Genomic DNA, 11,297 nt, shown 5'->3' with positions numbered 1-11,297 from the left:
AGCATTTTTCTATACACGTTTAAAAAAACTTGAATGCATGATTAACATTTTTCAAAATTCTATGCGATTATTTTTCTATATATATGTATGCATAGAATATTATGAAATATAAATAATTAGAAAAGAAAAATAAGATATAAAAATGTGAATAATAAACGGAAGAAAAAACAAAAAAACATGACGTAAAATAGCGCACGGTTACTGGGCAGGCCCAACATGTGGTCCCTGTAGGTGAGCTTCGGTAGGACTCGCAACAAGCGGCACATAGCTGCGCTCATCGATGGAATGCTGCGAACTGGTTTTAGAACCTTCCACGCGGTTGTGTTTTCTGTACAGTTATTCATCCTTTTTTGTTTTTTCATTGTTATTTCTAGTTTTCTTTTGTTTTTCATTGGTTATTATTTTTTATTTAATTTCTCTTTGTTATTTTCTCATTTCTCATAGTCGGAGTTTTTAAGAAAATCATGGTGTGCATTTTATTTATATAGCTTGAATATTTTTACATGAAGGTTGAACATTTTTTAATAGACGGTGTAGATTTTTCTGAATACATGTTTGAACATTTGCCAAATTTACATTGTACATTTTTTATATGCACAGTAGATGTTTCTTGTAACACATTAAACATTTTTCCATGAACATTTATGTAAATGTGCAAACATTTGAAAAATGCTTGAACACAGTCTTTAGTGCCACGGACATTTTTTTTTGAATTGTACAAAACATTTTTCTAAATTACACGAACATTATTTTGACGTTATAAAAATATTTTCTTAAAGCATGAGGAACATATTTTTTTAATGCGGGAACACTTTTTAAAATGTCACAATACTTTTTTGTTTCTAGCACTGCGGTGGGTTTTTTCTGGGTTTCCAATTTTTTGGGGATTTTTTTTCCACTTTCTTTCGATTTTTGTCCGTCAGAGCTCGGATGTGTTGTGTGAAGCACATGTGCAGTTATACAGCACCATAGACCACTACAAAATGCAGAAATATCTCCTTCTCGTATAACATCTAGTACAATTAATACTTACAGTGCGACCTGTATCAAATTTTCGCTTAAAGTGCAGTTATACAGCACCATAGCCCACTACAAAATGAATGTAATCACGTATCTGCCAGATGATGTAAGCATATTCACTCCAGTTATTCCCCCCGCTATCAATTAATGCCATATACCAACAGATGGTTCCCTCTTTCTTTTCACAAACACACATCCAAGACAAGGCAAAGCACAGACCGAGTGAAAACAGGGCAAAAAGCAAGGCAAAGCTATTCTAACCTAGCTAAAAGACAGATGGTTCCCTTTTTTAAAATAATGTTTATGCCAAATGGAGCCCAATAATGTGTCACTCGGATAAAGGTCTCGTGCAGTCGTGCCTATGATGGATCGTGTTCGCTTCCTATTCAGCCACTCAGGTGTTGTTGCAATTTGTTCAGAATGAAGACAAAGTTCTGCAGTGAAGTGGATGACAAGATTATTGCAGTCTGCACTGATGATATAAAGTATATGCATGCTTCCCGAGTTAGTACAGTTTGGAGCACATGTTAATTCACATTGGGAACATGATTTTCGATCGAAATAATTTTGCCAAAACTTATCAACATGTGATCTAATTTTGAAGATATCAATGCGAGAAATGCAATGGTGGGAACGGTTTGTAATTTGGACACCCAGTTAACAAGATATTTATTTATTTTAATCGGGTAAAGAAACATAAACAAACCATCCAGCCCTCCTGCGTGGGTGGGAAGAAAATTCCACCAAAACTGGCATACATTGTCATCAGAGGATATGGAAGTGACATTTGCAAGAGGTACTCCTTAACTATTGATTTGAACTAGTGATATAGGACCTAGACGCACCCGAAAACAGGGCAATTCTTGCGGCTTGGAACATCTGGAAAAACAGAAACATGTGCTTTTTTTCATGCCATCCCTGCTGATATTAGGGACTGGATTAGAATGTTCAAGGCAGATATTGAAATTCTGAAGTTGAGGGTCACTCGGGAGCTTGCTAATTCCCTGACCACTTCTGCCAACTTTATTGCAATTTAGATTCTGTCTTCTACCACTTGTAGAGTACACTGATAGTTACATATCTTATTTTGTTAAAATATAGAATTAGGAGTCTCCTGCTGCTCCTTTAGTTCTTACAGTGAAGTTATACAGCACCGTGACCTGCTAGAAAAATGAATGTCATCTCGTATGTTCATTCCAGTTATTTCCCCATTTATCAATTAATGCCATATCCCCTTTTTTCCTCAAACACGCATCCAAGACAGAGCAAAGCACAAACCCAGCAAAACCCCGAAACCAAACAGCAAAAGGCAAGGCAAAGTTATTCTAACCTTTGGGGGCAACTACAGATGGTTCATGGTTCCCTTTGCGAAACAATGCTTATGCCAAATGGAGCCCAGTATGTGTCCCTCGGATAAAGGTCTCATGCTTAGGAGAAGACCTGATCGGGGAAGAATTGATGGATCATGTTAGCTTCCAACTCAGCCACTCAGGTGTAGTTGCAGTTTGTTCAGAATGAAGAAAAGGTTCTGCGGCTATGTTATTTTGAGCAGGAAGAGGTGTATAACATAACATACATGCATTTCAGTGAATAGCTGAGATTAGTCAAGCATCGTGTCCTATTGTCAACGTCTTTATTCCACTTAATAACATTCGCGCAGAATAAATTATGAGGGGCTACAGCTTTCATTGCCCATATCTGAGGACGGAGGGAGTACATCTTTTTTGGCTGAATGACTTCTGAATTCGGATATGGATTCAGACATTTGGAGGAAAAATAACTACGGTATAAGAATTTAAATAGATAGTTAGATACTACCTTTTAAGTCTAGCTCTTTGCAAGCAGTAATTAATTCGGAATTCTGACCAATTAGCATGTGTTGTGGAGAGTGCTACGATCTCAGGTTTGGTGATTTTTTTTTCTTTAATGGAGGAAATCAGACAAGAATCAGCATAAGGAGGTGACTGCCTGCCAAAAGTAAAAGTGCCACTAATGAGGGCACTCGGCGTCAGCATTCCATGATAGTTTTGGTTCTCAACGATTCTAAGTATATGCAGTGGTGCAGATATGGCATCGTTATTGTACAGGAATCCTTATGCTACTTACATTGTAAAGGGCCTAGAAAATTCGGATGCAGCTTGATAAATGACTGTCTGGCGGCTTGTCCTTTCCTTGGGTGTGTGAACTAGTCCTGTGTTATACCTACACTCGTTGAGTTACAGCTCATATAAATTCTAAAGCTTTGAAAGAAGTAGTGCAGATAAATCAGGAGCTCCTTTTCCAGTTCCCTTGTGTTATATGTTTGGCTCATTGATCTAAATATGAGATGCTTCATGCTGAATCATGTGCGTTTGAAGAAATGGAACTCATGTTTTGGTCAAATTTACCAAACTAAGCTCAAATTTACAAGTGTCCTTTAAGTAAAATTGCCACACACAAAAATATCTCCAATTTACAAACTCCTTCCCACACCCGATAGTTACGATATGCCAAGCTTTGCTGCAACATTATACACTTCTGGATGATATTTCTGCATTATAACAGAAGCGAAAGCAAGTTCTCAGGTTTTAAGATCAGGGGCATGAATTGTTTCCGAAACTAGCGTTAATGTTGACCTAAAACAAAAGCAATGGAATTAATTATGTCTCTTGGTGAAAGAGAATTCACCACCGATTAGGTGTTGCTCTGTTCTTTTCAGTTAGCAATAGGCAGAATGCTACAGCCAGTGCCAAGTTAAACGATCAGAGGACTAGTCTACCGGTAAAGCTGGTATGGGAATGAAAATAAAATAAGTACCGATGATCATTCAAATGTACAGAGTGCATGCATGTCCAGGGCTCCATCGACATTACAGATTCTGGGCACAACAAACACTTCATTTCCCATGTAAACCCGACACTGTAACATGCAATAAAATTGATTTTCTAACTCAATACTTTTCCTGAGACTTGATGCCATACTCAAGTTTTTAAAAGCCGGGCATAAATTGTTTCCTAGACCATGGCTAATGTTGACCTCAAATAAAAAATAAGGTCGATGAATGAATTCCGTGTCTTAGTATAAGAGAATTAGCTGTCAGACGTTCTTCTGTATTTTAAGTTATCAATAATCACAATGCTACAGGCAATGTAAAGCTAAACAAATCAGACGGCCGGTCTATTTGAAGTTGGTCATAGGACTGAACTTAAAATATATACTGGTGATTACGTAAATATACAGAGTACATGTGCCTTACAGTGAAACAATTACAGATTCCAGATAGGCACCTTACTCATCTGCAGCAGCAGCAGCAGCAGATTGTTCGCTGTTTGCATAATCCACCCGTATTTTCTTTCCATCAAGCACCTGAAACAATCATCATGTGGCCAAACTGTGTTAGCGTAAGGAAAAGAGCCGCACCAAACGCTGCATATCATCCTGCGAGAACATGGCTTTTTCTGCTGTACCAACAGATCAACGAAGCACATTTTATTTTTACCTCGTCACTCATCCTCTCCAACGCCGCGGCTGCTTCAGTTTCTGAAGAGAACTTGACCAAGACGTATCCTTTGGATCTCCCCGTGACAGGATGGCATATTACTTTCACTGTAAGGCACATTGGCCAATCAGAGGACAATCCCCTAGTCCACACAAATCACAGATACAACCGCATAAAGATTCAGAACAGATAAATTTGTACCTTGGATAACATTGCCATGCTGAGAGAAGGCGTCCTTGAGAGCAACTTCATTCGAGTTGTAGGACAGACCTGAAAAACTCAGTGGAAGAAACAGCAGGGCATCAGAACATCCTCAACCATATTCTTAAGTCAGCACATTTCTCGGATAGCTCAATGTCCTTTATCTTTCGCAAATAAGCAGGATGTGCTCAGTGTTAACTAACAGGGTTGTTCCAAGCATGAATCCCCTCTTCCTAAGCAGATTCTCAAATTGGCATCAGATCTCAACATAGGAGAGATTGGGGTCCAAGCACCAAACGAATTGACTAGGACTGAACACCAGAGGAGAATGAAATGTACGAATCATACCTCGGACGAACAACTTGGAGCCTGAGGAGAAAGTGGCGGCCCGATCCAGCAGCTTGCCCAGAGGAACCCTAGCATGTAGCTCAGCCTTGCTTGCCCAATTGAGCATCTCCTATGCTACGACCCTAGAAATATTCCCTAAATTGGTAGACCTCTCTGATCCCCTTCCCCCAAATCAGATCACTCGCTACACAAAATTTTCATGATTCGCACCCTGCTAAATCAAGCAATTCCAAGATTGTCCCTCAAGAACGGCTAATCAAGTGAAACTGCCTGAAACATTCGTTTCAAAAAAAATACTGAAACATTGCAGCAAGAGAAGATCGTTGTTCACATGGGCATCAAGATCAAGAACAAGCAAAAGGATCAACATAACAAGACATCCAAACGAAAGATACACAAAATGGAGATTGGAATTGGCTATTCGATCAAGTTTTTCAGCTTCAATTTAGCAATGATTCAAGATCAATCGAAACTACAGATTACTACCAGTTTGGACTCCAAAGATATATACAGGATCCATCCACCCCTCTCTCTTTTCTCTCTCTCTCAGATATTATAGAACTAATAAGCTACACGACGGGGCCCTAACTACTCCTCGGCGGCATGGACAGTTATATATAAATATAATGGTTTCAGGCTAAAGACATGTAAATGATACTTCTAAATTCTAATTAGTTTAAGAATTTCACCAAAGTTCAGAAAGACATGACAGATCATCTTCGAAACAGTTTTCTCAAAGCTGGCTGGCTGTGTTTAGATCAGCATGCCATTCTAGATGAGAAGTGGAGCATGTACAAGACGAATCATGCTGCACTAGGTTTATTAACTAAACAACTTGTTATGGCGCTGCTAGAAGGAGGGCGCGAGAGGGCCGGCCGGGGGCCTTTTTGCCCACGGCCGGGCAAGAGGGAAGGGATTTCCTTCTTAATTCTTGCTTGATTAGATTGATACATCTCCTCTCTTTATATAGAGAGGTTTACTTGACTCCCAAGCAAGGCTTACTTGACCCCTAAGTAAGCGACTCTTATCTCTAATTAACCCTAAGACTAACGGGCCCATTAGGCCCATTACGTACTCTAACACAACTACTGGGGGTAAAATCAAAGCTACTTATCGCATGGCCATTTTGTAAAGACGGTTTCACCAAGCAGCCAATATCCTCCGCGACTGTGAGAGAGAGCCAAGGATGAAGAAAAAGGATACTCCCTCCGATCCATATTAATTGTCGCTGATTTAGGACAAAGTTGTACTAAATCAGCACATATATGTAGGTGGTGCAAGGTTAGCCTTGAAACAATCTCGATTTGAACATGGCTAGCTAGCAGCACGGCATTTCTTTCTGATGCATTTACATGAGACAGCTAGCAGTAGGAAAAGCATAAATTCCAGAGTGAGCAGGCAACCTCGAATGAAGGTTCAGATGTGCGCTTCCCTCAGAAGCTTCACACGAAATGCCTTTCCATTTTGAACTGTGCTTTCCATTCCCGATACATATCGTCGGTTGTCATATCCTCAAAGCTAGGGGCTCACTCTGCACATCCTGTCTTGTTCAATGACAGTGATATACTTTTTGAGATAACAAAAAAAATGTAATATAAGTTTTTGAGGAATTTTTTTATGAGTGATTGTTTGATCCAAATATATAGCTCTAGTACAACAGTGCAGTTACACAACACCATAGCCTGTTAGAAACGAATTTCGTCTCATGTCTGCCAGAGCCCAGAAGCATATTGCTCTCAGTTATTTCCTCATTTACCTATTAATGCCATATACCCAATGTACGATATTGTTCCTCATAGTTGTGTGTTCCATGCCAAATGAAACATGGGATCCGTCCTTCGGGTGTTCGAATTAAAACAGATGCCTGGTAAAGCTAGCTCTGGTAACCAGCAATTAATTCAGAGTTCTGACCAGTTAACATGTGCTCTGGAGAGTCTACCTTAGGTTCAGTGATTTTTCCCTTTAGTGGGGGAAAACATGCATGAATGGGAATAAGGAGGTGGCTGACTACCTGCCAAAATAAAGGGCCTAGGAAAGTCGGATGCTACTTGATGAATGATAATTATGTGGCGTGTCACTTGCTTGACGATGTGAACAAGTTCTGCTTTATGCCTACACTAGTTGAGCCACTGCTCATATAAATTCTTAAGCCTTGAAATAAGTAAGCCGGATAAATACGGAATTCCTTTAACATCTCCCTTGTGCTATATGCTTGGCTCATTGAGCTAAATATGAGATGTTCCGTACTGAATCATGTGCGTTTGAAGAAATGCAACTCTCATGTCGGTAAAATTTCCCAAATTAAGCTCAAATTTTACAGCTGCCCTTTAAATAAAACTCCCAAAAATAAGCTCTAGTTTACAGACCCATTGGCATTCTGGATGGAAATAACATGCCATGCTTGCCACAACATACATAATACACTTCTGGATGGATAGCTGGTTTCCATCGGACTTGCCATATACAAGTATTAAGATGAGAGCATAAATTGTTCCCCAAACCAGCGCTAATGTGGACCTAAAATTAGAAAACGATGAATTAACTTTCTGTCTTAGTCGAAGAGAATTAGCTAACCAATCAGGTGTTCCTCTGGTTTTCAGTTATCAAAAATCAGAATGATACAGGCAATGTCAAGCTAAAAAATCAGAAGACTGGTCTATTTGAAGTTGGTCGTAAGACTGAGCTTGAAATATGTACTGGTGATCATACAAAGGTACATGTCCAGGGCACGAACGAACATTACAAGTTCTGAACACAACAAACAAAGACCGGATAAGTACCTTGCTCATCTATAGCAGCAGTAGCAGGTCATCCACTGTTTGCAAAATGCACCCGTATGTTCTTCCCATCAAGCACCTGTAACAATCATCATGTGGGAAAAATGTGTCAGCATAAGTAAAAGAACTGCACTGAGCACTGCATATTATCTTGCAGGAACTTGGCTTCTTCTGCTATACCTACAGAATCCGTGAAGCACAATTCTTACCTCATCGCTCATCTTCTCCAATGCCGCAGCAGCTTCTTTTTCCGAGGAGAACTTGACGAAACCGTATCCTTTTGATTGCCCGGTCACAGGATGGCATATCACTTTGACTGTCAGGCGCATTGATCAGTCCGAGGACAATCCCCTAATCAGCAAAAAGATTCAGAGCAGATAAATCTGTACCTTGGATAACATCGCCATGCTGAGAGAACGCATCCTTGAGAGCAACTTCATTGGTGTCATAGGACAGGCCTGAAAAACTCGGTGGAAAAAACAGCAGGGCATCAAAACATCCTGAACCATTCATACGTCAGCACAGTTCTTGCATTTGTTCAGTGTTCACACAGATACTTCCTAACATTTACATTTATTTAAGATTGAACTCGCTGCTTGCACGGAATTTCATTGGACGAAATAAATACATTGTGCTAGCAAAATCAGCAAGCAGGATGGTTTAGAAACTAGCATGACCTGGATAAATCTGGCAGGTCTCCAACGGAGAAGAGGTTCAGGTTCAGGCATCAATCAGATTGACCAGAAACTGAACCCCAGGCATCCTGAACCATAAGTCAGCAGCATTCTTGCATTGCGCAATGCTCAAACAGATTTCTCCTAGCACTTGCAGTTTTTTCAGATTGGACAGAGCGTTTGCACCAAATTCACCAGACAGAATAATGCACTATTTTTGCTAGCAAACAGCAAGCAGGATGATTGAGGAACTAGCATGATCTTCCTAAGCCGGTTAGCAAATTGCCATATAGGACACCCGCCAGATCTCGAACACAGGAAAGATTGGGGTCCAAGCACCGAACAAATTCCCAAACCGAATACCAGGAGAACACGAGAATGGGATCGACGAATCTTACCTCCGACGAACAGTTTGGAGCCTGACGAGAAAGCGGCGCTCCAATCCAGCAGCTTGCCCGCCGGAACCCTAGCATGGAGCGCAGCCTTTCTTCCCCAATTCAGCATCGCCTTTCGCCTATGCTACGAACCCTAGAAATAATCCCCAAATCCTTCGATCCCCAGATCCCCTTCCCCGCAGATCGGTTGACCCCCTAAGAAATTTCACAAACCACACCTCACTGAACCAAGTTATTGCCAAATCGCCCCCAAGAACACCTAACCAGGTGAAATTGTGGGAACAAATGTACAGACGAACAAGGGGATCAAGGCAAGAACCGGCAAAATTTCGCAAAATTGACACGGAAAAGATTGGAATTGGCTAAACGATCAAGTTTCCAGCTTCAATTCAGCAGTGATTCAAGATCAATCGACGCTACAGACTACCACCAGTTCGGACTCCAGACCAGGCATTACATACAGGATCCCATGCTCTCTCTCTTTCTCTCCCCTCTCAGATGCAGAACTACGCGACGCAACTTGGCCCTGTCTACTCGTCGGCGGCGGCCTCCTCCTCGGCGTCGGCGGCAGCCTTCTTGTCGGCGGCGGCGGTCTTCTTGTCGGCGGCGGCGGTCTTCTTGTCGGCGGCGGCGGTCTTCTTGTCGGCGGCGGTCTTCTTGTCGGCGGCCTTCTTCTTGGGGGTCTTCTTGGCGGCGGGTGCGGGGGCGGGGGCCTTCCTCTTGGGCGACTTGGGCGACTGGGACTCCTTCTCGGCCTTCTCGAGGGCCTTCTTGGGGAGCAGCACGGGGTTGATGTTGGGGATCACGCCGCCGTGCGCGATGGTGACGCCGGCGAGCAGCTTGCCGAGCTCCTGGTCGTTGCGGATGGCGAGGAGCAGGTGGCGCGGCACGATGCGGGTCTTCTTGTTGTCCTTGGCGGCGTTGCCGGCGAGCTCCAGCACCTGCGAATCCATCCAAAGAACCGAGACAAGATCGGTCAGCACTCCGGCGAGCGCGAGAAAGAAGAGGGGAGGAACAGAGCACGGGATCGGTTGGGTGGTTACCTCGGCGGCGAGGTACTCGAGGACGGCGGCGAGGTAGACGGGGGCGCCGGAGCCGACGCGCTGCGCGTAGCGGCCCTTCTTGAGGAAGCGCCCGATGCGGCCGACGGGGAACTGGAGGCCGGCCTTGATGGACCGGGTCACCGCCTTCTTCCTCTCTCCGCCCTTCCTGGCCATCTCTCCTCCCTCTCCGGCGAGCTCGAACCTCTCGGAATGCGGCGGGCGGCGGCGGTGGATGGGAATGCTTCGAATTTCGTGGCGTCTGCCGGCGGCGAAGGCGCCGGTTTTATAGGGGGGAGGGGGGCTCCGAGGGAGGGGCCGCGATCCGCGTGACGTGCTCTCCCCGCCGTCGGATCTGGGAGGGCGAGCGGTCAGGATCGGTTCGAGGGGCGCGATCCGTGGGAGGGCCCGATCGGCCAATCAGAGCGCAGGGATTTTTCCCTCCGTTTCTTTCCTTTCGTGCGGGAAATGAGTTCGAAAATTTGGGGGCGGCGGGAATACGCGCTCTTTTCAGGCGGAGGGGTTTTCGGTTATGTTATTTTTGGTAATTAGTTATCCCATTTTGTTGCTGGTATATTGATGAGTGGAATTTCTGTCGCATAATTACATCGTGGTAAGTTCATCATTATGCATGGATCAAAATAGGGGTTGGGATATGCCCATTACGCAAACTCGTCCTCCTTCGGAGATTGCATGTTTGGCAGCGCCCGGTGCCCTCCTTCGGCGTCGGGCGTGGCTCCCCTTCCTGCAGATGCTGCTCTGGCCTATGATCGGCCGCCTCATCTTTGATCTGTGCTCCGACGACTTGGGATTGCTCGGAATTTGGCCGGGGCGAAATCCCTGCATATTGTGTTGGCAGTGGCGACACCCCCAGGTGTCGTCCCCTTCCTGGAGGCGCTGCCATGGCCATTATCCATGCCCCTCTTCGAGCATCAAAGGAAACCCTAGGTCCGGTTTTCCGGACCAAACAACGATGACGTCCCGGTGTCGTTCTCCTTCGTGAAGGTGTTGTCTTGTTTTGCTCGCGGCATACTCCGTGTTAGATTTGGAGATGTTTGGCCGTTTAGTTGTTGGTTGGGTAGCTTCTCTGGTCGACGATTTTAGTTGTGTTCTTCTTTTGTTTTGGGTCGAGTATCTCTTATCTCTCAGCTTCGGGCACCATGTTCACGCCCCTTATGTTCGTGTCATGTGTTGTACCACCTCATGTATTCATTCTATCTTCTTCTATCAATGAAATGATATGCAAGATTTGCATATTCGTGAAAAAAAATACGCCCATTTTGCTCTGTGGGATGAACGATCCGGTGTGACACGAGTTGAGTGGGTATAGGGCATGTCTGGATGGTGCCCTCACCACGGTACCA

The 11,297-nt window shown here is 43.7% G+C and overlaps 3 protein-coding genes across 17 annotated transcripts; all 3 read right to left on the bottom strand.

The window, feature by feature from the left end:
* Nucleotides 1–971: 971 nt before the first annotated feature.
* On the bottom strand, nt 972–5,185 carry LOC125546388 (glycine-rich RNA-binding protein 2, mitochondrial). 10 transcript variants are annotated; one of them, XM_087514456.1, is made up of 7 exons: nt 5,048–5,185; nt 4,700–4,768; nt 4,499–4,605; nt 4,292–4,365; nt 3,127–3,211; nt 2,351–2,460; nt 972–1,454 (listed from the first exon to the last, which is right to left on the bottom strand). In XM_087514456.1, exons 1-5 carry the CDS (start codon nt 5,151–5,153, stop codon nt 3,139–3,141), a joined length of 429 nt encoding a protein of 142 aa, XP_087370582.1. In that variant the 5' UTR covers nt 5,154–5,185; the 3' UTR covers nt 972–1,454; nt 2,351–2,460; nt 3,127–3,138. The 10 variants fall into 10 exon arrangements, with proteins under 10 accessions (XP_087370582.1, XP_087370585.1, XP_087370584.1 ...); XM_087514457.1 differs by lacking the exon at nt 972–1,454 and adding an exon at nt 1,472–2,180; XM_087514459.1 differs by lacking the exon at nt 3,127–3,211 and having other exon boundaries at nt 4,256–4,365.
* Nucleotides 4,544–9,147, bottom strand: LOC125546390 (glycine-rich RNA-binding protein 2, mitochondrial). 6 transcript variants are annotated; one of them, XR_015599233.1, is made up of 6 exons: nt 8,897–9,147; nt 8,214–8,282; nt 8,034–8,140; nt 7,828–7,903; nt 4,700–4,768; nt 4,544–4,605 (listed from the first exon to the last, which is right to left on the bottom strand). XR_015599233.1 is itself a non-coding variant. In XM_087514465.1 (5 exons), exons 1-4 carry the CDS (start codon nt 9,000–9,002, stop codon nt 7,856–7,858), a joined length of 330 nt encoding a protein of 109 aa, XP_087370591.1. In that variant the 5' UTR covers nt 9,003–9,147; the 3' UTR covers nt 5,183–5,317; nt 7,828–7,855. The 6 variants fall into 6 exon arrangements, 5 of the variants coding, with proteins under 5 accessions (XP_087370591.1, XP_087370589.1, XP_087370590.1 ...); XM_087514465.1 differs by lacking the exons at nt 4,544–4,605; nt 4,700–4,768 and adding an exon at nt 5,183–5,317; XM_087514463.1 differs by lacking the exons at nt 4,544–4,605; nt 4,700–4,768 and adding an exon at nt 6,450–6,587.
* Nucleotides 9,148–9,251: 104 nt separating this feature from the next.
* LOC125546387 (protein H2A.5) lies at nt 9,252–10,203 on the bottom strand. Its single transcript, XM_048710640.2, has 2 exons — nt 9,937–10,203; nt 9,252–9,834 (listed from the first exon to the last, which is right to left on the bottom strand). The coding sequence occupies exons 1-2, from the start codon at nt 10,108–10,110 to the stop codon at nt 9,424–9,426; spliced, it is 585 nt and encodes a 194-aa protein (XP_048566597.1). The 5' UTR covers nt 10,111–10,203; the 3' UTR covers nt 9,252–9,423.
* Between the last annotated feature and the right edge of the window lie 1,094 nt (nt 10,204–11,297).

This window comes from Triticum urartu, chromosome 3A (genome assembly GCF_056163025.1).
Source record: "Triticum urartu cultivar PI428250 chromosome 3A, HENAU_Tu73, whole genome shotgun sequence".
NCBI lineage: Eukaryota > Viridiplantae > Streptophyta > Magnoliopsida > Poales > Poaceae > Triticum > Triticum urartu.
The sequence above is the reverse complement of the archived record's forward strand: the minus strand, read 5'-3'. Positions and strand labels throughout refer to the sequence as shown.